Here is a 27,682-nt window from a genome sequence, read left to right on the forward strand (position 1 = left end):
TCTTGATTTCTTAATCTTAACCTTACTGAATATATATTTTAAGAAAAATAGGACGTGCCAATATGGGCAGTCTATTTTTTTTCTTCATGCCGAGCCACCCTCTGGACATATGGGAGTCATCTCATGTTTCGATGACATGACTATATTCTCCATTTTCATCAACCTGAGAAAAATGCTAGCGGTCTTGAAATATGCTCTCAGGAGTTTATATAATCAAGACCCATGATAATATAGATGTACTTCACAATATACCTTGTTTTTACATGATTATGGATTTTATTCGGGTTTAGCATGTCATGACTTGTTGAACTCTTCAGGCTATGTCGTCTCTGAGGGATGGGGAAGATGCTCTCACCTGCATCGGAGAGGCTATAGAATCTAAAAATAATCAGTGTTTTGGAACTGAATCTAGCAAATCGAGGATAAGATATATTCCTCATCCAGGAAATTTCAATAATCAGAATCATGCAGTTTCATGTATATTACAGCCAGCAACAACTCATGCACTCAGTCCACGAGTACAATTTTCATATGCAATCCCTTCAGAGTTGATTTCATCCTGTGTTGCTACTTTTCTCATGATTCAGGTAAGTTACAGATGGAGTTGCTGAGGATTATGGACAAAACATTATCTTCTGAATCTCTTTATTCTCTAATTGTTTAGTGAGCTGTTTGAGGTTGGCTATGCAGAACTAGTCTATCATAGGAATTGGCTCTGCAAAAGTTGATCTGTTGCCACTCCTTTTCCCTTTTTTTATTTAATCTTTTAATTGTTTTCCTATTGTTCCTGCATAACTAGTATTCCTTTATGCCTTTCAAATTATTGGAAGAATGTAGAAGAAAAAAAAAAGGTTCCCCACTTTCCATGTAAAATACCAGATCTTGTTTGATAAGAAACTAATAAGAGCAATTTATTGAGTTTTTTTTTTATCTCCTGATGTATATTCTTCATTTGAATTGCTTTTCAAATTTTAACCAATCAACTTGTAGGCTCAAGGTTTGTTGTACTGGTCGATACTGTATCATACCGGTATTGAACTAGTACACCATACCGTGCTGTACCAATACTCGGCACGTCGCTTTGTATCGTATGGAACTGTATACCGACACTATAATAGAAGGGTGTCGGTATGGGTCTAGTACTAAGATGGTGAATCTTGTATTGGATCCAGTAAAAGTGATTCAAATACCCACATTCTCTGACGATCCATGTCTTGCTTGCTGCTTTTGGCCAGTGGCAGGGTTTGTGTGAAGCATATTTGAACTTTTGAATAGCCCCAACCAAATACTCCGGCTTGAGATAATATAAAATCAGGGTCACGGGTCTGCTTGTTGACATTATAATACCTTGATTTATTGCAAATGGAATATAAGCACAGCTTCAAAACATTTCAAATAACAAACTTACCAAGCATCTTCTTAGTCTTCATAGGTCTAAAATCTTCTGTTACATTTGACTTTGAGAGATGTGGTGCCACCTTTTGGCAGTAATGGTTGACTAATGCAGCTAAACTACGAATATTTGCACCTTCAATTGTAAGGCTCCTGCCACCTGTTTAACTGTAAGCCAAGGATGTTTTACATCTCCAAGTGCCAATATTACACTCAAAGTTAAATGTTACAACCTATTTTCCATGGGCATACACCTTTTGTTGTGCTTATAACTATCATTTCATCTCACTATTTGTGGCAATATGCATTTCATGCTCCAATTTGTTTTTAAAATGCAGGATTGTGCCGCGAGACAGTATCCTCCTGCTGAGGTTGCACAGATACTGGAATATGCAGTTACAAGTTTGCAGCCATGCTGTTCACAAAACCTTCCAATCTACAGAGAGATAGAGACATGTATGGGCATCATCAAAAATCAAATGCTAGCGCTAATACCATCTTTAAGCACCACTTTTTGTCCAGAGGTTTCAGTGTAATCCGATAAAGATGAAGCCAAGGGAGCCATTTGGCATTTTTGGAATTATTTTTGTTGGTCTTTTATCAGGAAACTCTCTTACATCCTAGTAAGTAGTGGAAAGCGTTAGTTCCTCATGGAAGGTATATCACATTGCATGGACAAAGCCTGATTAGGCAGTACACATATCACAATTTCTGTCAAATCATATGGAGTTGGATATCCTACAATGTGGAAAATGGAAGTATGTATTGAGATGCATATTTAAGGAGCAATAACTGTTTAGAAGCTATGCCAAACAGTAGCCAGCTTTATTTCTGGATTGACTCGCATACAAAATTGGAAGGTTTTTCTTTCCCTTGAATTTTATGGGGTCTTGAAGTAGTTTCCTGTTGCTAAGCTAAATCTATGGTCTTAATCGTGCCAGGCCATCTTCACAATGATCCAGCATTGTTTGTAAACACCTTAAGACGTGGTAACATCACTTATAGAGGCACAAGGAAAAACCGTGAAAAACCAGGTTAGCTTGTACATTTGCTTGCAAGAGCGCCTGCCATCTAGGAACATTTTGGAGGCTAAGCAAATTTTGTCTAGTGAATGTGAATTATAGACTTAGCAAGATAGATGGCATTGGTCACAGAATCAATGGTCATGATTTGATAGCTTTGTTAAATTTACGGGGCACATAAGCCACATACATCATCTGCTTGATTATTGCCTTTCTCAAAAAGTGGAGCCTGTTACGAGGATTTTCACAAAATAGGGTTGCAAATGAAATCTGGTTATGAGCCATTCCCGGCTCAATCCTTAAGCAATTGAGGCGGTTGCCTAAAGCTCCGGCCTAAAGAATGCCTCCTGTAGAAAAGGCCTCAAAGACAAAATGGCAAGAAAAAAAACTTTTCTTTGAGTTTGCCTTAGATCGGCTCGCTGTAGGGAAGACTTCAAAGACAAAACGGCTTTAGGCCCCCAAATACATTGGGTCGCTCCTATCAGCAACGTAAGAGAGTCCATGTTTTCCTCCATTACTATCAGCATAATTGCCTCTTCTCAAGTGTGGCAATAACAACAGTGTAACCTTCCTTTTCAGTGGATTCAAATATAGCATTTCCTCGAAATTCCTTAATGCGGAAAACCATGGAAAGAACTTGAAAGCAGGCTCCAGTAACATGGATTTTATTTGTCAAATCACGCTAGACCTGTTGGAGCTCATGCACAGAGATGTCAGGCATGGGAGTGTACCACATTGTTGAGGATATTTGTCATTCGGAAAAAAATATACAACATTTCAGGAGAAACTAAAATTTTACATTTGGTCAGTCTCTACCTATGCAAAATCATAGCTATGACGGACATTGGGTCCAATACTTCAAGTCAAATGATATTGCTAATGCTCTGTAATCAGATTGTTGGTCAATCATTTCCTTGTCAGGAAGTGATTAATGTCATATTCAGTTGTTGGAAAAAAAAAACAAGCAACCTTATGCTTTGCTTCTTAAGCCTATGAACAAGTCACTAAGTTGTATCGCCTCTGATTATCTCCTGCCCAGGGAGAAACAATGGCTAAAACAAATTAAAAGCAAAGATTATTCCAATAATCAAGGCCCAAAAGCATGATAGCAAAATTCCTATCACCTACCCCGTAATTTATTGGTAAAAAAAGCACAAACGATGTCAACTATTAAGACTGCAAGGATGACAAAAAAATTTCCAGATGTACCTTTTTTCTTTTCCTCACCAAACCCTCGAGCATGGATACACCTGAAAATTTGGTCGCCCTAAAGCATGGATATCCTTAGTCGCCAGAAAACTATCTAGTCACTGCACCTGGTACATGACGAAGGTCATTATGTAACGTTGACTCAAAAACATGACAATATAGGTTCCCAAGGACAAAATTAGAAGCTATACCCAGAGTTCCAGGGTAGTGAGGATGATGAAAAATATTATAGCCTATATGCATTCCAAACCTTTAAGCAAATCACTAAATCAACATTAAAAGGTTAATGGCTCAATGCCTTGTTAATATTGGATCTCTTAAAAATATGATCATCTAATATCTTCTTGGGCACATCAACAAGCAAAGCCACCATCACTGGATTCCGTATCGCAGCTTCCTAGCAAATTTCATGTTTATTTCACGTTGCAGATTTCCCGACAGTCGTACTTACTCATCATCATTCAACCGTCAGCAATTTGCTTACACCTTTTTTGGAACTCATCCCCCTGACCAACACGATGCAAAACTCTCAGCATCCTAACCCCCCTCTTGGAGTTCATATATTGCATCAATGCACAATTTTCATTTTCCTCATTTGCAAAACCTTTATCGTCCAAGGCAAATCAGAAAGACAACAGCCTAAAAATTCTCAAATCTCTTAAAATTAAATATTCCAATCGCACAACATAAGCACATTGATATTCCTTATAGCCAGAGTTAAACGGACTTAGGTATACAGGTCCGAGATTTCCAAAACTCAGGAATCAATTACATTCACTAAACCTCACCATATATTTGCAATTAATTTCACTTGTATCTGTAATAGCTCATATTGGAGTTTAAAAATTAATGCAGAGGATTTTTTACATACACCGCATATCATCCCGAAGAGAAAAAGCTGCAAAACAACAGTTCATATGCTTCAGATATTTTATTTACATATAGACAACATAAAAGAAGATCCACAACCACAACCAAAATTTTGGCTCCTATAAACAAAACATCCAATATGAATATTACGAGACACCAAATTAACTACATCTATGCCCATGACCATATTGGCTTGTAAAACCCATTAGGTGTACCCTGGAGAAGCACATATGTATTACGAGTCAAGCCGTTGCCTCTCTTCCTGAATTGACCGGAAAATTCGTGCTGCACACTCTGTGGCAGAGCTTGCATTGTGGGGTACAACCTTAATCACATTAGATTGCGACAGTTGTCTTGAATCCTCTGTAGGTGGGGTTACAGGATGGTCTAGTGCATCCCTCCCTTTCCCTTGAACCCTCTCACAAGGACTGCTTGCCGTGCTTCCCTGCAACTCGCAACCTTTAGATACATTCAACTTCCAAGAACAGCCTCCAAAAGCTTCATTCTCTAGATTCAACATGTTACATGAACCCTGTGAGTACTGTTCTGTGTGCTCCATAGGCCTGGTCATAGACCTCACATGCTCAACAACTGAAGTAGGGATCAATGGGTTAACAACCGGAAGCCCATAAGGTGCCGGGAAGTAGTTCAGAGGAACTCCATGCGACCTAAAAGGAGTCCCCCCCATGTCTAGTTGCTGATGAGATGCTGGGACACCATAACCTTGGTTCATGAAATCTCCAACAACTTGAAGCGGCAGAGGGCCACAACTTCCATAAATAGGGGCCATGAAACCAGCAGTTGGAGGACAAAACCCTGTGTATGGTTTGTAGATAAGCCCTTCTGTAGGCGACATCACAGGAACCAACCACTGATTTGTGGGTGATTGGAAACACAAAGGACCTGCTCTGTTATCGGGAGCCACAGGGACGGTTGATGGTTTTCCAGAGCAAGGTTCACAACTTGGAAGCTGATCAAGTTTCTTGCTAAGGCCACCATCAGGAGAAGGGGATGTATGAACCCCCCTTTTCTCTGCGGGGCACTTGATGTTCTGGTTCTGTTCCTGAATATCATCTCTCTGTTCTGTCAGTGGCTGCAATTCTACATTGAACTCAGCAGGTAGGTTCTTTGTAGGCAATTCTGACATAGAACTGTTCGAACCGTGATTGTCACCAAGAAGTAGATGTGGTGATGCAGCGAGCAACTTCTGAACCTGTTTGACAAGAATCAGATTCACTAATTTTCATTGTGTACTATGCATCCAAGTAAATTTTCTAGTTATGTCAAATTGTTGATACCCACTAACCTTTATCAATCTATGCAGCTCAAACAATTGCAATGCAAAAATCCTCTGTTGGCTGCAACAAATAAGAGGGGTTTGTTGATCACACAAGAAACTTCAAACCCAAAAGGTAAGACACTCATCATCACTGTATTTCAGCAACAGTAAACTTTACACAGGCATTTCCTGGCATATATACCTGACAATTTGCTATTTTTCAAGAACTGGCAGAGAATAATGCACCATTATTACTACCACCATGTAAAGCAATTAAGTGAGGTTGGTCTAAAGTCCAAAACATATCTTAGCGTGGATCCTTACTATTAACTTAAAAAAAGGAAGGTGCTATACTGCTATTTTTGGGAGGGATGAGATCTCTCTATTCTCTGGATGATTAGATTACAAGAGCAGTGGGCAGAAGTGACGTGGTGCAAATAAACCATTGGTTTGTAACTGAAACATAATATGTTAAGAAATGTCAGCGAGTGAAATGTGAAAATAAGGCGGCAGATTCAAGCTCGAGAAGAAGTATTGGAGGGACTTATCTGGGTGCAGATACGAATGTTGGAAAGCAGGAGCAAGTTGTAGAGCCAGAAGCATTAGTGCCATATGATTTCAATGTGATTTACTGATTCTTAATGCAAAGATCACTGGCACATAAGATGTGCCAAGGAATAATTCATAGACAAGTGTGATAATTTGATATTGCATTTTTATATGCATAAGTGCTATAGGTTCAGGGATCTCTTAATTCCCCATGTCTACTTTCTTCTCTGCAGGAAGACACCATTCGGAGTCATCATTTGATGAAGGTCAGCCAAGCAGGACATTCATTCCACAAAGACAAGATAATATATTAAGTGTCTATCAATACTCAATAGGATATGATGAAAGTTTCCAAACTGTCCTTTTAAGATAAAACTGTTGAAGGGTCATACCTCAGGCATTATTCGATGTCTCTCACTCTATTCACATGTAGGCATAGGTGACAAATTAACGGACACACTCTGCAACTAGAAGCAATTAAAGAGCGAAAGTAAACTAAATGCTCACCATGTATGAACTAGAAACGGCAACACAGAATTGCAATTTGATATCTCCTCCATTAGTTCATGACATGCCTCAAGATTTTCATATACAACATGGCCAACCTATGGTCAATGGATGAGAAAAGACATCCAAGGAAACTAGAAAAACTGTTTATTGCAGAAAATAAGAAAAACTTCTACTAGCTAGTTAAGGTAGAACAAAATCATATACAAGTAGATCATCTGGGGGGCATTAAAATAATCAAGGAAAATGGTGCAACTTAAGCCAGACAATCACATGAGAATAGGAGTAACATAGTACACATGGAACCTCTGGAAGCATTAAGTCACAACTTGCAAACAGCTTCTGGCCCATAATGTTAGGAACATACTGACCTTGGTAAAAGGCACTTTCCATGATTCTATAACATAAACGCTTGTCCCATGCTCTCAATTGGCTCCTAATCTGCTGGATATTTTCTTTACCCTCTTCTTTGTCCAAAAATAAAAAGTCTAAAAGAAAGCTAAAAAATTTTGGAGGTTCAACCATATCACCAATCAAATCAATCGAAAAAAGAGTTATTAGTTCGCCCATAGATTAAATGCATTCCCACATTTATAAGCAGTAAAGGGGAACCTTCAAATTCCTTTATTGTCACTACTTTCATCCTATATATTTCATTTTTCCTTTTTTTCTCAAATTTAGTGATATTATTCAATGCTCTCCTTTAGCATGGATCTCTGCTTTCAGCAGACAACAGCAAATGATTCATATTCTGAAAAAACAAAGGATTTCATCACACTTCACATGTCTAAAAACCAAATACCAATATTATTCAAGAACAATAGCACAATCAATGATAATAGAACTACACATAAGGACCTTAGAAGAATGATTAAAAGTAATAACTCCCCGCAAGATTCTAAAACGGGTGTATAACCTGCTTTTGCAAATGGCCTCTAACTACCTATTTGTAAATCTGCATGATTAAATTATGCAGCAGAATTACTGAGACAATGGATAATATATGGATTCTGGCCTTGTAATGTAAAGTGAAATAATTTTGGGTGCATGATAAGTTGTTAGGCATGAAGAAATTAAGTTGTTTAAAAGAGACAAAAGGTGAAGTGTTAAAAGAACACTGACTGCCCACATGCGACCGCCAAAGATGAACTACAATGGTAAAGCAACTTCAGCAAAGAGACAAATTATATTAAAGATCTCTCAATAAGAAGAAACCATCATCATGAGATAAGGAGGGTAGAAGCCTGGATGATATTGTAATGTAGTTGACAAGCAACTAGCATGGTACTTACTTGATGATAGCTGTTCTTGCTGTCCAGAATTGTTTTGGACCAATTACACCAACAACATCATCAGGAGAAATATTCAAGCCTGCTATGGAGTCCATCGACGTATCGGACATTTCACCATTTCTGTCTCCATCTCTCAATTCCAGTGATACACTTGCCTTGTCACCCAGTTTTCGGTAGCAGTTATCCGCCATATTTTGATCCTTGTGACTATTTCTAGGTGATGACTTAGAAAAGCATCCACTTGTCAGCCTAGCATCCCCATTTTCTATAGCATATCTGCTATCCAAGCATCCAAGTTCACCCAGACAACCATTATCATAAGATTCTTGACTTCTTCCAATATCTCCATAGCATGTTTTCTCAATAGCATTTCTGATTCTTATGCATTCATGATCTAAAGATGCCTTGGAAAAAGTTAAAAGTTCTGAAAGCTTCTCTCTATTTTCTGTGTGGAAGGCAAATTCTTCTGTCTGTTCTTTAATTCCTCTAGTTTCTTCATGCATTTTCTCACTATGGTTACTTTCATGTTGTCTTGAATTTACAGCACAAGCACTTTTTTGCTCCAAGGGCTTGTCGTAAGAATTTGACAGCAGGGCAGATGAATTCATGGTACAAGAGTAACTTTCTGCTAACTCATTTACACCAGAGGCAGATGATTTTTGTGTCTCCTTCACAGGCATATTCTTACTTGAGCATTTAGCAGACTCAGAGTGAACGAATGTAGGAACCCTGAAATCATCGTCTTCCTCGCTAGAATTCTTCCTATCATAGACGTCGTGAGAATCGAGCAAATTGTAGCCAGCAATTGAACATGCAGCATGTGAAGATCTTTGATTCCCATGCCTCACAGGTCTTTTGAATTTCCTGATTGTAGAACGAGGACTCTTTCCATTTGACGAGTGTGAATGAACCTTCCTAAACTTATGCGCAGGTGCATCAGGAGGTATATAATATGGAGATAAGACACTCCTCTCGTGACCACCTCCCTATAGCCAACATATTTTGTCAGCATTGGAGCAGCAGAGGCAAGGAATTAATAATAGATGAAGCAACAAACTTTCTGTGATCAGGTATGTCCTCAATAAACTGGCTTAACTTCATCCAACACAGGGGGAGTGGGAGGGGTGGGTGTTTATGAGAAGACAAAAGGTAAAATTTAGTATTAGCAATGAATGTGCATCAGGCTAGGATGGAGACCAGTTAGTAAAACTCAGAGAGAGAAAGAGAGAGATAAAGACTATCAACAAGCGAAAAGGTGGACAATATGCAATACAAGAAACTTTGTATACAAACAAGATGGAAAAATGCAACAGTCAAACTGCTGTGTCAGGAATAAGTGGAAAGTCTAATGTAAATCAAACTATTGTGTCAAGAAGAAGTGGAAAGTCATATGTAAAGTTTTCTCGAGTAAGGAGTGTAGCCATACTGAACAATGGTCAAAGAATAATTTTAACTGAAAGAGCAAAGCTTGTTAAGAGAAACAATAGGATTGGAATTTGGAAGTCATATGAAATCCTGAAATCTTAACTGTTTCAATCACTCTTCAGCTCATGCCTGAACATTATAAGCTGATATTTCAATGTTTTGATAGCATGCCCTCTTCCAGCAAAAGTATTGAAGCCAAAATGGCCTCGTCAGATAAAAGAAAATTAACAAATATAGGGAACAAATGGGATGCAAGATATAATGCAAGAGGATTTAAGGCTACCTTTCCCACAACAATGCATCATCTATTTATAGCCGCAGACAATCAAGTCAGGGTATGACATCATGTAATAAGTGAGGATTCTTCGGAGCAAAGCTAACCATAATTACTCATTTAATGCTTATGTGCACTGAATCATCAGCCCAATAAACTAGGTAGTAGGGGCTTCTGAGATGGATGGAAAGATCCGCCAATGATTGCTTTTGAATTTAACAGAAAGATGATTTTAAGTAATACAAAATGTTAGAACGATGAAGACAAGAAAGAAGCAAAGGGTAGACAACGATGAGATGTTAGCATGAGAACTGTATACAACTATCTAAGACCTTCAAGAGCATCATCTATTTTAAGTAACAAGGCAAATGACCCGAAGTAAGGTTTAAGTAAAGGTGAAAAGAAAATGAGTCTATATAACCATAATAAAGCCCTATATCTGCTAATTAAAAGAAAAAATAGCCTAAAGTTTGAATAGAATGACAAAAATCATATTGTAAGGCAACTTTTCTTGAATAATATGTATTCAGTTGACGATTCACCAGATAAAGAAAAAGGTAAGTGCATATAGGAACGTGATGAAGAAAAAGCACCTTGTTGGCACACCAATGCCTTTTGAGTATCTTTGATTTCATATCAACATGGATCAAGGAAGCAAATAAAAATGAAAGTTTCTGTTTTAAAGAGAAAAGGAAAAATAAATTCACATTTTTGTTTTACAGAAGAAAACAAGAATGAAGGAAATATAAGAGTAAAAAGAAATAGAGATGATAGGATAGGGAGAGTGAAGATCAGGGATGAACACTTCTCAAGTATTTCAAAGTTAGAAAATATGACATTAAAGAACTAAGTATTTTATAAAGCTCCATATAAGGATCAGAAAACTGAGACACACGACTAAGACCTCTCTAGTCAATACTACAACAGCATAAAGGATTTTATAGCCAATCCTAAGTTTAGGACTCCTCAAGACTCTATATGTCTACTTCCATAATTAGAAACGAACTTTTAACAGATTAGAAAACAAAAGATGTTATTCAAGAGATCTGGTAATTATGATTTCATGAACATGTAAAAACCTTCTTACTTTAAGACAATTATATGTTCTATAAGTAAAAACAAAAACAAAAATCGAGCAACTAAAATTTCTCTTTTGTGTCAGCAGACATTGGAACAATGTAGAAAGGAAAATCATACTGTATAGGGCCATCCAATAATTACATGAATATCATTAGGTGACCAGCCATCTCCCCTCTTGCTTTATAGAAGGATTCTTCCTGGAGTCTTAAAAGACAAAAGGAAAAATGAGAGGTGGCGGCATATTTATATGGACTCCACACTTAAAAGTTATTGTCATTTCCAATTCAAAGAAGAGGTGAAATATAGAAAGTCTTTCATGGAAGCACATCCAAACTTAGAATGGAGAACGAGATCAGGACTTCCTTCATGTATGAATGAAGAAAGAAAAACAAAAGAACAGGCAGTTATGGAGGTCCCAGGATGGAAAAAACAAGCTCAAGCTGTCCGAAGAGAACAATGAGAGGGTACAAACATATCTCAACTCTTCCGTAACTTATAAGGCATCTCGAAAGAGAGAGAGCATGAGCATGGCCACATAACTGACTCCTCTTATAGAAATTCCTTTTTGAGATTTCTCTCTGACTATTTTAAGCTTCTTTTTCCCATCTTGCATCTTTCATTGAAGCATTTAGAAGTCAAAGCAATACTTGCTTATATTTTTAATCTAGTTATTTATGTGATGAAATGCCCTTAGCTTATTACATTCAATTGCTTGTTATGATACCATACTCTCATTTAATATTTATCTTCTTGGTTTCAGCAGACAATTCATGTAACAAGTGTTGCTATGACTAGTTGGATTTTTTAACCCTAAAAAGAGATTACAAAATTATTATTATCATCAATCACTGAATGCCGACAATTATTTTCCCATTCCTTACCTGCAGAGTTCACTTTCGCTTACCTGCTGGTATGAAACCTCCAGAGGGTTATAAAGGAAGAAGTTGTGAAATTGTCTCCATATTAATGTCAAAAAATCATTTCCTTGCTCCACTAAAAGCCCATTTAGGAAACTTGTATTTGGTTAATATTGTAACTAATGCGGCTGTCAAAAGGAAAATTGTAACTTGTGAGGTTCCTTGAAGTCCAATACATTTTTGTTTTAGTCCTTCATTCACAAGGCCATAAAGGAACATTGCATAGATTGTGCCATCTGGCTCTGTCTAATGCCTTTGTCCTTGCTACTGATATTCATGTTTCTCCTTTTTATTGCAAATAACAAAAGGTTTACTCTCTTATTCCATATTCTATGGGACTTAAGGATCTTTTGAAAGGTATGTCCACCCTCCAACAAGCAGCCCATGCTAACTCACCTTAAAACTAGGATTTATTTTGATTCTAAGTAGTAATCAAGTAAAGCTAACACTTTTCAACTGAACATCCTTCCAATACCCCTACTACCAGGTCTTGCTATTCATCTCAGTCCCACTGAAATCTCTTAAAAGCATGGAAGTACTGACAATAGCCTTTGCAAACCAAACAATGCCCCGAGGGATGTGCATCCTTAAAAATGGACATACCTAAAGGATATATGACCTCCTAACATTTCGGCACAATTCAATCAGAGGATCAAATTCTTGAACCAAAGACTAAGTTAAAGATGAAAATTATATACTTCGACCAATAATTCATAATTTATAGCAGTTCTCCCTCTTTTACTGACCAAAAATGAGCTAACTTCTGTCTTTGTGATGAAAACATTCATAACCAGTTTTCTCCTCCACCCCCTATCCCCCTGCACAAATAAAAGGAAGGCTTGTAGGAATCAGAAGTAATCACCTATTACGGAACAAAAAAAAAAGGATAGAAAAACGAAGTCTCTTAGGCTCTTGGGCGTATGGCTTGGGTTTAGGACACTAAAAGAGGACTTTACCAAACAACAAAACAGAATGCCTAAAAAATGGCAGTACCCTGCCCTGCTTGCTGACTATTTTCCGCTCTAAAATACTTTGCAAGTTTTGTCCCTTCAATGTATAGCTAACACCAATTTGCTTCTAATTTAAATGACATGACCACTACAAAACTCTAAGAAGCTTAACCATGTAGCAGCCATCCTATAACATAGAAATAATAGATTAAGCACATTTTAATATACAACGAAATGTACATATAAGAAATTCTTGAAGTCAATCCCCCATATTCCTTTCTTCCCTAGCATGCCTTCCACATTTAACTTTCAGTTGTGCTCATTATTACATATCACTCCATCAGCAGCATTGTAGTAAATATAGTTGGGAGCAAGTTTGCGTTGTAACCCAGCAAACCAGTCCTTGTCCTTGATCTTTTATTTTCCACCTAATCTCTTCCACAAATTTATGACATTTGCCACAGCACCTCTCATTTGTTCTGAGAAGAAAGAAAGAAAGAAAGAAAGACTTTACACCATTCAATAATTCATTCTCATAGAAAGCAAAAAAGTGGTTGCACCATATCTTAACAAACCTTGACACTTTGAAAGCAATTCCTATTAATACATTCATGTACATTTTATTAATCGCTTCTTTAACTTATGTAAAAAAAAAAAGTAGGGAAGAGATAGGTCTTCTTGTCCTAGCCCCTCACTTCTTCCAAAGAAATATTGGACAACCCAGAACTAAAGAAAAAAAGAATACATGGAAACCTCTTTTTTTTTCTCTTTTAATCTAGGCATCTATGTGAAAAAATACATCTGAATCCAAGAGTTATCGCAATCTTTATTGATTATATTAAATTGTTTCCATGAGCTTATATAGAAGTCCATGCATTTGTCTTATATGACATGTATTTGTACTTCTACAGAAGACCAAAACTACTGGTGTTTATCAAGCTTAAAAAACAAATTGTCTGGTTGTATATCAAGGCCCCAACCTCTGTTGGTAGTGTTTGGAAATCTCAAAGTAAGAAATGGGAGAACGCTTGATCGTATTTGTTAATTGACAGTAAAAGACAACTAGCATATGCAATACTGTTACATGAACCTAGACGTCTAAGATTAAATGTGGTCAAAATAAATATGAGTAAAAGCGTGCCATCATAAGAAGCAAGAAAGCATGCCAAACTAAGGTCATGCCACAAATGGATGGAAAGAAGGGTTCATTAGAAATTGACCTGGTTTGATGCAGAGGAAACTGGGGTGCTGGCATTATGTGGTGGAAGAGGAAATACAGAAGCAGCTGTAGAATTGAATCTATGTGAAGGGATGCTGAGCTGTTCATACAGGGCCATCTTGTTCCTAGGCGGTGCTCTTGGACCCCCTTTATCTGTATCATTCACATGAAGCCTTGGAAACATGGGTCTCATGATCTTTTCATCTTCCTTTCCTCCTTTCACCATCTCCCAGTCTGGCATGCTCAACACAAATCCCTATCAGAAAAGGCAATCACTTAATGACACTCGAAACAAGATCCCTAGATTTCCAATATCTAAACAACCAATCCCAGACTCCAAGAAAGCAATTCTTTAGTCCAATTCAAGGAAAGACCAGAGAAATTGATTTCTTGAAGTAGAGCCCTGGGGAATTCTTCTCCGCAGAGTCCAGGCGAGAGTGAAAAATCCAAAACTTGCTACCCTGGGGAACCTCACCGAAGGAATTTAGAGGCACAAGAAAACTTTTTTTTAAACCGGAACAGAAGCTTATCTTGATTAAAACCCAAAAATCTTATTACGTAATCCAGATAAAAATCCAATTTTTTTACAGCAACCGCTGAGGGATGCCAAGAACCAGTTCTCTCGTAGTAAAGACCCCAGAAAAAGGATCGCTCTCCAAACGAACGTAAAAATCTCAAAACTGCGGCAGGAACTTTAAAACAGAGGCACAGGAAAACTTATTACCAGCCGGAATTGCAGCTAATGCTGAACTACAAATACTTGCGACAAAACCGAGATCAATCTATGATCCTTTCCTTTGAAATCACAGCGAGACCTCAAGGACCTAAACTCCCGCGACGAAATTCTGTGGAAAATCCAATATTTCGGCCAGGAAAAAATAGTAGCATCGAAACCCATGATGATAGATGGTTTGACGAAGGGAGAAGATCCAAATCGCTCCAAGAACCCAGAACAAGAACTCTTCTTCCCAACCGAGAGCAGAAATCCCAAACCCTTGGGGCAAGAATCCTAAAGCAGACGAAAAGGATAACTTACTATCAGTGGGAATCGCAGCTAATAATGAACTCCAAAATTCTTACCAGAAGTAAAGAGCAACTAGATAGATATCCAAACCTCTTATGCGAGACCTCAAGGACTGAACCTCCCGCAGCGAAATCTCGCGAAAATTCCGATCTTTCAGCCAGAGAACAACATTAGCATCGAAACCCGAGAGGAAAGATGGTTTCACGACGGCATGAGAGCGAAATCGCTCCAAGAACCCAGAAAAAGAAGTCTTTTTTCCAACCAAGAGCAAAAGTCCCAAACGTTGAGGCAAGAACCTTCGAAGAGACACGAGAACACTTGCTACCAGGAACTCCAAGATTCTTTCCCACAAAAATCCAGATAGATACCCAGCTCTCCTGTCGAAATCGCTACGAGACTTCAAGGGCGAAATCCAGGGGACAAAATCCAATCGTCCAGAGAGGAAGCAACCAACAATAATAGCACGAGGAATGAAATCTTCTTCCTGGATGGAAAGATACCAAGAGCGAGGCGGGGCGAGATCGCGGAAGGAAAGAGCGTAGAAAAGAAGAGGAAAAATCGAGAGAAGGGAGGAGGGGGCCGGGAGAGAGATATGGTGGGGTGGGGTTTTCACTTCTCCCTTGGGCTTGCCCCTCGTTCGTCCAGGGAAAGCAACGGGAAAAGCGCAGGGCATTGCAGGCCCCGCTGCCAGCTGTGACAGCTGGCGCCCGGTTGGCGAAACCATAGTGCTACTTTTAGCCACATTCGCACGTGCAGCGGTGAGGATCTGACTACTTTTATTTTAAACGGAAAAAAAAAAAAGTTTAGTTGCCAACGGCAAAAAGAAAAGGAAAAAAAAAAAAAGTTTAGATCGCTCGTTTGAATTCCTCCCTAAATCACAGTCCCGTATTTAACCCACCACGTCTGACTCGTGTATACTAAAACTTAACGTTTTTTTTGCGTGGGCTGCTCATGCTAATCTCCCAAGAACACAGCCGGCAGTATCAAAAAAAAAAAAAAAGAAAATAACTCAGTAGAAAAAAAAAACAATAGAACTCTGAGTCCAAAAAAATTCAATGGAGTGATAAGCAGTATAGGAAGTGACTCAGTCAGCAGTCATGTTCGCTTTTCGGTAAACATACATGGTCTGAAAGGCATCACACTTCCTCACCAGCCACCGTATGTCACTTAGGAGCGGGTGATCTGATCTCTCCTTTCCTCATCCAGTATCCACCCAAGCAGCACGACTGAGTTCTCCTCAAAGATGATGCTCGTAGCCCCTAACACCTGTCTCGCGTAGAAAATACCCTCTTATGCAGCTCAGAGTTCAGCCCTCAATGGATGATGCCTCAAAGGCATGCCTCTCCCCCCTCCCGCAGCAATCAACCTAGAGTCATGGTCCCTAATCACAAAAACAGCTCCAGCTCTGTCGCCTCCGCTTGACAGACTCCTATCAAAATTCTTCTTGAGATGGCCAGGGGGTGGGAGCTCTCAAGAAACAAGACAAACTTGGGTGCTATAGTAGCAGAAAGGGAGTCCCAAATTTCCTTAGCCATCCCAGATGAAGCAACCATAAAAGCCTCGGTGACCTCAGCAGCCTGATAGCGTGCCCTGTCCACAATAGTCCTTAGGGGTGACATTCTGTCCTCGAAGATCCTCTTATTTCTATCCAGCCAGATATGATAGGCCAAATAGGCACAGGCGATGCCCCACCCGGCAATGCTCAACGACTCCAAATCTATGTAGCCCATGGGCATACTGGCATTGCGTGGCTCATCATCTTGAGTGCACCTGAATTTGCTTGATAACAAAAATGTGGCAAATCCCACGAACGGCTATCTTGAAGAAAAAAAATCCTGTGATGCATGCACGAGGGAAGATAATATAAAATGATCATTTTTATTTTACCATGTGTTCTATTGTTTGCATTTTAAAGTAAAAATTAAAGAGTTGGTGAAATTTCTCCCCCAAAGTTCATCCATCAATAATTCAAAGAATAAAAAAAATACATAAAGTGTTATTCGTCTGTATTTCTTTCTTCTTTCTTATCAAGCAATTTTTTACTTTTCATCTATCCATGAGATCTTTCTCCTCCTTCCTATGTCTCTTTCTCCTCCTCCTATGTCTCTTTCTTCTCCTCTGAATCTTCTTCCTACCCATCCCACGTATGTATCATATGCACTACAGGAAAAAGGGATGATGCCAACGTATACATGCTGACGCTAGGTAAAAGTGTCGGTAATTTTGGCTCCAGTGCAAAATTGCTGACGCCTTTAAGTAGCGTTGGTAGGGATAAAACTAAAACGATGCTAATTAGCGTTGTCGAAAGCAAATTTGTAAGATGATGCTTCTAAGCATCGTCAGAAGCCAAATAGGGAAAGAAGCAGACGGTGCTTAAAAACATCGTCGGAATCCTACTCACTAAACTCCCCGTCCCCCACTTAACACTAACTTTTTCTTTAAACCCCTTAAACACTAACCTAAGACAATGCTTATAAGTATCATCGGAGAAGACTTGGGCCAGACGACGCTTAAAAGTGTTATCGGAATCCTATGGTCCAACCGCAATGCTCAACTGCCAAGTCTCCTTATAAAACGCCAATGCCCCAAGGCGATGGAAACCCGAGCTGCTGTCAAAGAGAGAGAGAGAGAGAGAGAGAGAGAGAGGAGAGGAGGGAGTGCATGTACTCCGCCACCCGAACTAAGGCAACGGAAACCCTAGCTGCCCGGAGCAGATCGGTGTGGGGGAGCAACGGTCAGCTACCTTGCTTGGCATATGTCTCCACCACCACCCGAACCAGATCTGCAACTGTGTTCTCCGGCGACATCACCACGAGCACCGGCCCTATGCTCCATTGATCTCCGGCCACTGAGGGAGCTTCAAGTGGTTCTCCGGTAGCTAAATCGGCGTTGCTCGGTCGGAGGCCCCCTATGCCAGGCCATAGAAGGAGGCAGATCGCCGCTCGATTGTGGGGCCTCGGAACCTCATGGCGGTTCCACGATGGTGCAGAAGTGGCCACTGCCGACGCGAGAATGAGAAGAGAAAATGGAATCGAAGGCGGAGGTCGGAGTTGAGGTTTGGGTTGGGATTAGGGGATGGTATATAATTTGTAAATTGTAAATGGAAAAAGTTAGCATAAGGCTGGCTGCTTTATGCATTCAAGACATTATTGTGATACTTTGTTGCTTATTTAACTAGAGAACCGGCATATCATAGTTGTTACTGTTGCTCATAGCTAACTTTTTTGATGAGTAACAACATCAAACAATCCTTCAAGTGTGATTTTTAATGGTGTGATTAATTTGTGAGTAATATTTCTCAAGAAAATTAATTTTTGAGTAATAGTGATGGACTTGAAAGCCTCAAAATTAACTGTCGATACTTATAAACATTGGCATTTTATCGCTAATTAACGACGCTTTCTAGCAGCATTGACAGATTTTGTTGCCACTCTCACATCGCTGAAGCTTTTGCAATGCTTTTTAAAGCACTGACAATACTTGATTTTATTGTAGTGATGCTTACGGACTATATACTGGTGAGCACAATGTTCTAAAAATTGTATATATCGACTTGCTTTGAGGTATATATTGCGTTGTTGTTGGGTATTGATGCACTCAGAATCGACCATAGCCGATGTGACAGATCAACCAATCAAAGCTCGCCACAAACCCTCCGATCAACTAGCCAAAACTTGCCACATCGTCGACCTCGAAGGCACATGGAGAATCCTTTAAATTTCAAAATCTCCCCTAGATGGCGACACCTCGGCCACAATCACAAATAGTTTCCATAACTATGTGACGAAAGATCGAGATGCACGGAGCATGATGCTTGAGTGAAACACTTGCACATAATTTTTGGGACGTGCTATCAGTTACCAAAAATGGCCGATCTGTGCTCTTGGATTTCTCGGTGACATGCGCCAACCCTCACCTATATAAATAGTTCCCAAAGGATCTTATAGGTAAGTGCACTTAAGCTTTCTTATGTTATTGTACTACCACCATGTTGCTCTCATAATACCTCCATTGTTCCCTAAGAATCTGTCTGACTTAAGAATTTGCAGGTCTCCATTTGGACACACTCTGATAAGAGGATTTCTCTAACTTTCCTGTTTTAGGTCAAATCCAATGTCATAGCGAATGTTCAAGCACAATCTCCTCCGCCCAACATCACCTCGAGAGTGACTAGCATGAGAACCATCACCACCTTGAAGACACATCATGATCTTCAGCTGACCCTTACGGTCTAAGTAGCCAAATATCCGAGCACTCCAGTTGCTCAGCTAGCTCAGCACCTTGGTCGAGCTGAACAATGACAACAGGTACATATCAAAGAAACTTGAAGTATGTATGAGAAACTCTCGAGTATGTATCATCTAAATATATGCTATGTAATGGTAGACGCGATATCCTGAAAACTATGTATCAATTTGTCTAGATGTGTATTGATTTTCCTAAAGATAGATCGTTGTTGGGCATGCATCAAATGAGCTTACAATATATACCAGAAACTCCTCAAATGTGTATCACCTAGATATGCATCATGTACTAGTGAACACCATGTTTTGGAAATTGTATTAATTTGCCCGAATATGCACCGATTTGCTTGGAGAAGTGTATTGGGTCAATGCTGGGTATGTATAAAAACAAGATTAGGATTTGTTTGGTTTGTGGGAAGAAATTTAGTTTAGTATAATGTTTTTTTTCTAGAAAACTGATATCTGTATATATGATACACAAAAAAGTGGCTTTTGCATATTTGGTTGACTATAAAAAAGTGGTATAGAAAATACACTTTTTATCTACAAGAAAAATATTTAAATACTTCAAATACTTCAAATCTAAAATATTTAAAACTATTCTTCAATATTTAGAAATAATATTAAAAATATTTATTAGGTTGAGTTTTTAGAGTTCTAACAATTTTTAATAATTAGACCACTTCTTTATATTATGGTAATTTTTAATAGTTATTAATATATTTATATATTAGAATTACCACAACTCCTTTATAATGTAGTAATTTTCAATAGCAATTTTTTAATAGTTTAAGATTGACTATTAAAAATAGTTATCAAGAAAATTATGATGGCTTAAGGAAAAAAGTTAGCATAATTTTCAGTAGCTTCCCATGTCCCACATAATTTTTTTCATAAATTATGTAAAATTTATTTTCATAGAAAAGCTACTTTCACATCTTTTTTTCTTTGAAACCTCCAATCAAACTTGAGACATTTTCTTATTTTTCTACTAACCACACTTTCTCCCCTCTTCTCGCAAACCAAACGAGTCCTTAAAATATATATCAAAAATTCGTCAATTAAGTATGCATCACCTGAATATGTACTGTTTACTAGTCAACATGATGTTCTAGTAACTTTAAATCAATTTGTCTAAATATGTATTTAGGTTATTGGATGACTTAAGTATGTATCACTTGGTCATGTACGGTATTCTGGTGAATGCAGTCCATGGTCATGGGAGGAAGAGACTTCAGATTTTAACAGGGAGGAGAAGGAAAGTCTTACGGATGGATTTAGAGGAAGAATAGAAGGATACAAGACCCTTCGATTTCCCTTCTAACGAAGTCAGCTTTCTTATCCAACGGGCAAGCAAGTTCGGCATTCAGGGATGAATGTAGACCCATCGGGCAGGGATAATCATTCCGGTCCTGGGAGAGATGGCGACACCAGTCTGAGCTGAGGAAGCCCTATGAGTCACTGAAATGACAGCAGGAGGCGCACCCTAAGCCCAGCTTCTCGGAGCTGCTATTGCGAAATACCGCTTACGTTTATACAATCATCTTTGATGCGCACAATGGAGGATTTTCTTTACTACCTTGACCTTTAATAACAAGTACCAAAATTTGCTCGTATAATGGCTTTAGTACATCAAATTGGATGTCTCACCTGTAGACAGCTTTATACACAACACCTTGTTAGAAAAGTTTAGAAGCTCCTAGTGCTGTAGGATATATGGAAGAGCTAAACTTGGAATATAAAGGTTGTGGACAACGGGTCATTGATCTAGTTAGTTAGATGGATACAATTTATCAGTCTAGAAAAGGAATTGGAAGTATTATCTGATTGTCTCAAAATGCAAAAAAAAAAAAAAAGAATAACTATACATGCTAGAGAAATATATTAGAGAAACCGGTTCTTGTTTTTTCCCCGGCCCCTTTCCCCACCTCTTTCAACGAGATTTTCATTCTTTGGCATGGTATCGTGTTTTCACTTCACGCTTCACATTTTGGCAGTGTTAATTATCATTTTATTTTCTCTTGGCAACACACACCATAATCTAGTTGGAAGCATCTGTGAATATATTTTTCTAATACACAGCAAATAACAATACCATCAAGTATAGAAGTCGTCATGGTTTGCTTATTTATAGACAGAATAATAAATCATCGAATGCTCATGAAATCGTTTGTAGCATTTACCACATATTGTGCATGCAAACGCTTAAAGATATGAAGGCGTATTATGCACCTAAATTCTTATATATAGAGGCATATTTGCATCAAACAGGCATGCAAATTGGCGTTTTAAGTTTTATCTTAGGCATGCAAATCCACCACTCAGGAGGACACATGCTTGCATGTAGTACTAGTGGGTTTTAAAAGGGCATTAGGCAATATTTTCTCCTTCTAATCTTAAAAAGAGTACACAGTACCTGCAGTTTTTCTTGAGCAATAGGATATTTCGTGTAAGTCACCAAAACATATCATGTTAATGTCCATCTTCATAGAACATCATCCACATGGAAAAGTCATGGTAATGAACAATTGGTATTCATTAGACAAGTTAGGCACTCTCTTACTTTTGCTATTTAAGGGGTACATAAAAATATTGAATCACCTTTGATTTCTACAATACTAGGTCGTTGGTGAACTGTGTAAATTATAGATAGCAAACTACATTATAGAAATAGATTTGTTATCATCATTTCTGTTATGTATAATGCAAATTCGTGTTGTGTTGAACATTGGTGTTGAACCACATGAATCGTTATAACAAAGCACTATATCTTTAGCTAATAAAATACTTAGCATTCATTTATTATCTTTCTTTCAGTATCAAAACAGAACAATTTTAAGATAAAACTAGCACTTGCATGAGGATAGAATTTTTTTTAGAGTATAAGAACCTAGTCCTGCTAGCAAGTGAAGCCCAAATTGTATACAATACTCTCATACCAATACTCATACATCAAAGCCGGCCATATATTTGGATGATGGTAAAAAGGAAGTGATATTTCAGGCTATGCATGTATTCCATGAGGCTAATGGTAAAGAGAAAGTTGCTTGGAATACTTTAGGACCTGTTATTTGCCAATTCTATTGGGTATATTCGAACTCTTGATGTATGAAATACTCATTTCAGCAGGAAGAAGGAAGAGAAAATGGATGGAGAGAGAGAGAGAGAGAGCCGGCATATATATGATTCGCGTGTGCTCGAATCAATCAAATAAGACTTGCTTAGTTTCCCGTTGACGGACGGTTATGATTTGCCGAAGCAGTCACTGGTGAAAGAAACTTTTGCCTGCTATTGGGTCCGTACATCACCTCTCTCTCCTATATATTGGGACGTATGGGGCTGAGCTCCCCATAACATCAATCAAAGCCCATTTGCTTCTTGCGTCCCATCCACGCCCACCGAGAAGGAAGAGACCCAAAGAGGAGTCCAGAGAGAGCGGAAGTATGTTCTTCTTTCCTTCCCTGCTGGTTATTCTTCTTCTTCTTCTTCTTCTTCTTCTTCTTCACCTTCTTCTTCTTGTTCTTGTTCTAGCTTGTTCTCATCTTCTACTATTTCTTCTTCTTTTTCTTCACCATCTTCTACAATGGGTTCTTCTTCTTCCTGAGTTCTTGTCCGAGTCCTTAATTCTTACTGAATTCTGCATTTCGTTCCTTAGCCAGCAGTTCTTCTTCTTCTTCTTCGCCTTGTTTGAGTCAATTGCCTACGTAGCTTGAAGATTATGCTGTTCATAGCCCTCGATATTTGTTTTGCAGAGTGAGAGAAGAGATGCCGAGACGCTTACAAGAAGAGAGGATGCCATCGGGGCTGTCACCACGTGAAGAACTGATCTTGGCCATTGGCACGACGATCACCATGAGCGTGATACTTAGTCTGTCGATCTTCCTGTGCGACTGCGTCTTCTCGACCGACGACTTCTGGACCTTGCTAATGAAGCTGGTGATCACCGTGACGTTTCTTGTCTTCTTCTCATGTCCCCCTATTCTCCTCATGTGGTGCTTCTGCCCTCGCTTTCTCTCCCACATGATAGCCCTGAGCTTCCCCGATTATGTCCGCTAGCATCGCAAACACCAAAGGCTTCCGATGGGGGGGTGGCGGCGGAGAGAGAGAGATTCTTGGTTTCTTGCATTCATGGATTCAATCGTATGAATAAAGAAAGCTGCATTGATTTTTTTACAATTTGTTCTTTTCTTTTTTGTGTTCCTAACGATCCACTTTATCCATCTTTTAGCCGTGGGAACTTGTATACAAGTTCTCCAGATGTCAAGTCCTAAATCTTGACCATGGTTTCTGAGATTTTTGCTCGCTCTGCAGCTGGAAGCCATATTTGAGTTCCTGACATATTTGAGAGATTTGAATGCGAGAAGGAAGCATCTGAAGCCTTAAGTTCCTCGTTATAATATTTTTTTCGTTAACGAGAAAGAAAGCTGTCTAGGTTTGTTACACTTTGGCGATTACCCTAGGCCGGGATATTTGCACTTCTTGCAACAAGGATCAAAGTTATATTCTTATACATTAAATAACTCCATAGGTGACACAAGGCTTATTTAGACTAACAAACTTAGAAGAAGGACATAATGAGTTAATGTGATGGCGACATCAGAGCCTCTCATTTAGATGATGGAGTCAATTAGTTGCTTTTGTTATTGGTCGAGTCAGTTTGGTTAGTTTTTGTTTTAGTCAAGTTAATTGGGTTAGCTGTTGAGTCAACTGATTGGATCAATTGATCAATGCAAGATCTAATTATAAAGGTCCAATTTTATGTGTGATCAATTGGTTTAGTGGTCTAATGTTAGTAAGGTTTAATTTTGTATATAATCAATTAATTGACTTAGTCAATTAATTGAAGGGTCCAAATTTATTTAGTTATTAATTGTTTGACTTGATCAATTCATGATGCAAGGCCTATATAAGTGCCACCCCGCTCATGAATTAGGAAATGGAATGATTAAATAAAAACTCTAGCCTTCTTTCTTCTTTTTCTTCTTCTCTTCTTCCCCCTCCTTTTCTCTTCTTCCTGCGTCTTTATAACCTCTTCTTCCTCCTCCTTCCCTTCTTCTACCTCTTTCTCTCTTCTCCCTGTAGTGGTCCGCCATCATAATGCCTCTAAAATGGTTCTGAATGCTTAAACCATAGATATAACTCAAGAGATTCAACCACCAAAATTCATTGAATTAAATAAATATATTATATTATAAATGCAGCTATTTTATGCAAGTTATGGCGTTTCTTTGAAATTTTTTTGAAGAAAATGAAAGAAAAGGAAATATACTTCATTTTTTCATTTGTAATTTCTATAACCATACTAATTTAGAATAATATTTAAAATGTTTCGGTACCTTACTATTGAAACTTTATCATCTGTTGTTTTCTTTAACATATAATTTTTCTTACATTTTTTTAAAATAAGATAATTTATGATTATTTTTTCTTTATGCTGCAATTAAAGAGTAGTGTAGAATGTACAATTTATGACTTATAAGGATCATGTCTATTTTTCTTGTATTAAAAATTTTATATTTTATATTTAAATATATTTTAAAATAACCTAGCTTAAGAGATGGACCTAACATTTGCAACAATGATCTAATCTTTTTCTATGGACGGTCTGCAATAAGGGTTTAAGAAGTATAACAAATGAAGCAACAATATAGGATAGATGAAATTTTTGTCTATGCCATGATATTAATTGAACTTGTAAAGTGACTTTAGAGAAAAACAACTAGGATGGATGAATTGTTGTGCCGTGACTCTAGAGAAGAACAACTAGGATAGATGAATTATTGACATGTCTTTTGTCATAGAAAAAATTATCTTATTCTAAAGCTCAACCATAGCAAGTAAAAGTTACTTATAGGTCCAATGTTAGCTCTCAATTTATTTTAAGATTTTGCACCAAAATATTTTTTTTTTAAAGATGGATCCTCATCGATATTAAAACTTAATTAAAATAATAGTAATATAAATCTTTTTTTTTTCATCACTATCAATTACTTGTCGTCTCAATAGGTTGATAAATGAAGAACTGAAAAAGCTGCATACGTAAATTGTCCTGAGGGATCCATCTTGAAGGAAATAAAAAACTAATATGTAACTTATAAATAATTTTTCACTTACCATAATAAAGCTGTATAAAAATTTCGATTAAAAAAGGACCTGCATTTAGTTGCTGACTAATTATTTTTTAAGAAATCGATAAAATAAAGTTAAATTCAAATCAGATATCGACCTACATGTCAGGTCACTGGGGTCATTGGTGCATCCATATAATTATCACTAGTTTATGTCGATCTTGTCCGCAAAGAAATAAAAAAGAATCAGAGTCCAGTCCACCCAAAGAAAAAAAAGACATGGTGATGAACAATTGGTATTCATTAGACAAGTTAGGCACTCTTTTACTTTTGATATTTAAGGGGTACATTAAATTATTGAATCACCTTTGATTTCTACTATACTAGGTCGCCAGTGAACTGTGTAAATTATAGATAGCAAACTACATTATAGAAATAGATTTGTTCTTATCATTTCTGTTATGTATAATGCAAATTCGTGTCGTGTTGAACATTGGTGTTGAACCGCATGAATCCTTATAACAAAGCACCATATCTTTAGCTAATAAAATACTTAGCATTCATTTATTATCCTTCTTTCGCTATCAAAAAAGAACAATTTTAAGATAAAACTAGTACTTGCATGAGGATAGAATTTTTTTTAGAGTATAAGCACCCAGTCCCGCTAGCAAGTGAACCCCAAATTGTATACAGTACTCCCGCACCAATACTCATACATCAAAGCCGGCCATATATTCAGGTGATGGTAAGAAAGGAGTGATATTTCAGACTATGCATGTATTTTATGAGATCAATGGGGCAGCAGACTGAGTGACTGCATATGTAGTGAGCCATTCAGAAAGCACCCTATGGATTAGGAGGAAGAGTTGCTCGAAGCACTTTGAAACTTGTTATTTGTTGATTTTATTGGATGTATTTGTGCTCGTGATGTATGCGATATGCGTCTCAGCATAGGGACGAAGAAGAAAAAGGAGAGAGGGTGAGAGAGAGAAAAAAAAGATGGCTATAAATATGATTCCCGTGTGCTCGAATCAATTAACTAAGACTTGCTTCGTTTTCCGTTGATGGACGGATATGATTGCCGAAGCAGCCACCGGTGAAAGAAACCTTTGCATGCTATTGGGTCCGTACATCACCTCTCTCTTCTGTAAATTGAGACGTATGTGGCTGAGCTCCCCATAACGTCAATCAAAGCCCATTTGCTTCTTGCGTCCCATCCACGCCCACCGAGGAGGAAGAGACCCGAATGGGAGTCGAGAGAGCGGAAGTATATTCTTCTTCCCTTTCCTGCTTGTTATTCTTCTTCTTCCACACCTTCTCCTTCTTGTTCTTGTTCTCATACTCATCTTCTTTTACTATTTCTTCTTCTTTTTCTTCACCATCTTCTACTATGGGTTCTTCTTCTTCTTGGTTGAGCCTTGTCCTGAGTCCTTAATTTTTACTAAATTCTGCATTTCTTTCCTTAGCCAGCAGTTCTTCTTCTTCTACTTATCCTTGTTTGAGTCCTTGCCTACATATCTTGAAGATTATTGATGGAGACATTAGAGCTGTTCGTTTAGACGATTGAGCCATCAGAGCCGCTCGCTCACGCTCATGCCAGGAATTGACATCATTATGGCTAGAAGATGGTTTTGAGCTACCGGGTTGAGTCAGGCCTGGAATTGGGTCGATTCGAGTCTGCGTCATGTTTCTTTTATTGCTTTATTAGTTGCTTTTGTTTGAGTCGATTTAGTTGGTGAGTCAAGTGATTGGATCAATTGATCAATATAAAACCTAATTATAAAAGTCCAATTTTAGGTGTGATCAATTGGTTTAATGGTCTAATGATAGTAAGGTTTAATTTGGTATGTAATCAATTAATTGGCTCAATCAATTCATGCTGTAAGGGTCCAAGTTTGGTTAGTTGTTAATTATTTGACTTGGCCAATTTATTGATGCTATAAGGCCTATATAAGGGCCATCTCACTAATGAATTAGGGAATTGAATGATTGAACAAAAACCCTAGTCTCTTTTCTTTTTCTTCTTCTTGTTCTCTTCTTCTCCCTCCTCTTCTCTTCTTCCGGCGTCTTTATAACCTTTTCTTCCTACATCTCTATAACCTCTTCTTCCTCCTCCTTCCCTTCTTCTTCCTCTTTCTCTCTTCTCCCTACAATGGTCCGCCATCAATTATGCTGTTCATAGCCCTCGATGCTTGTTTTGCAGCGTGAGAGAAGAGATGCCGAGACGCTTACAAGAAGAGAGGATGCCATCGGGGCTGTCACCACGTGAAGAACTGATCATGGCCATTGGCACGACGATCACCATGAGCGTGATACTTTGTCTGTCGATCTTCCTGTGCGACTGCGTCTTCTCGACCGACG

The 27,682-nt window shown here is 38.2% G+C and overlaps 2 protein-coding genes across 10 annotated transcripts in view; one reads left to right on the forward strand and one right to left on the reverse strand.

The window, feature by feature from the left end:
- The window catches only part of LOC103702014 (protein ALWAYS EARLY 3-like), a 40,364-nt gene extending 38,094 nt beyond the window's left edge, over positions 1 to 2,270 (forward strand). For all 8 annotated transcript variants that reach the window (XM_039129292.3, XM_039129291.3, XM_088722655.2 and 5 more), the window contains 2 exons: positions 318 to 587; positions 1,731 to 2,270. In XM_039129292.3, the coding sequence (XP_038985220.2) occupies positions 318 to 587; positions 1,731 to 1,928 (468 nt within the window). In that variant the 3' untranslated portion in view covers positions 1,929 to 2,270. The remainder of the gene's footprint in view (positions 1 to 317; positions 588 to 1,730) is intronic.
- Positions 2,271 to 4,522: 2,252 nt separating this feature from the next.
- Positions 4,523 to 15,718, reverse strand: LOC103719991 (ELF3-like protein 2). Of its 2 annotated transcripts, XM_088722660.2 has the most exons (7): positions 15,100 to 15,718; positions 14,710 to 14,994; positions 13,987 to 14,241; positions 10,413 to 10,493; positions 8,121 to 9,106; positions 5,800 to 5,851; positions 4,523 to 5,706 (listed from the first exon to the last, which is right to left on the reverse strand). In XM_088722660.2, the coding sequence occupies exons 3-7, from the start codon at positions 14,224 to 14,226 to the stop codon at positions 4,729 to 4,731; spliced, it is 2,337 nt and encodes a 778-aa protein (XP_088578786.2). In that variant the 5' UTR covers positions 14,227 to 14,241; positions 14,710 to 14,994; positions 15,100 to 15,718; the 3' UTR covers positions 4,523 to 4,728. The 2 variants fall into 2 exon arrangements, with proteins under 2 accessions (XP_088578786.2, XP_038985216.3); XM_039129288.3 differs by lacking the exon at positions 10,413 to 10,493 and having other exon boundaries at positions 15,100 to 15,654.
- Between the last annotated feature and the right edge of the window lie 11,964 nt (positions 15,719 to 27,682).

Source organism: Phoenix dactylifera, chromosome 5 (genome assembly GCF_051530095.1).
Source record: "Phoenix dactylifera cultivar Ajwa chromosome 5, Ajwa_hap1_PhDact_Kaust_v1.1, whole genome shotgun sequence".
Lineage (NCBI taxonomy): Eukaryota > Viridiplantae > Streptophyta > Magnoliopsida > Arecales > Arecaceae > Phoenix > Phoenix dactylifera.

What these genes read in the sequence shown, in the direction of transcription:
- LOC103719991 (XM_088722660.2), bottom strand. Translation starts at nt 14,226, where the DNA reads ATGCCAGACTGGGAGATGGTGAAAGGAGGAAAGGAAGATGAAAAGATC. An exon ending in TTTCCTCTGCATCAAACCAG is followed by an intron (nt 10,494 to 13,986) that starts GTCAATTTCTAA and finishes TCTTTAAAACAG; the next exon opens with AAACTTTCATTTTTATTTGC. An exon ending in GGCATTGGTGTGCCAACAAG is followed by an intron (nt 9,107 to 10,412) that starts GTGCTTTTTCTT and finishes TGTTGGCTATAG; the next exon opens with GGAGGTGGTCACGAGAGGAG.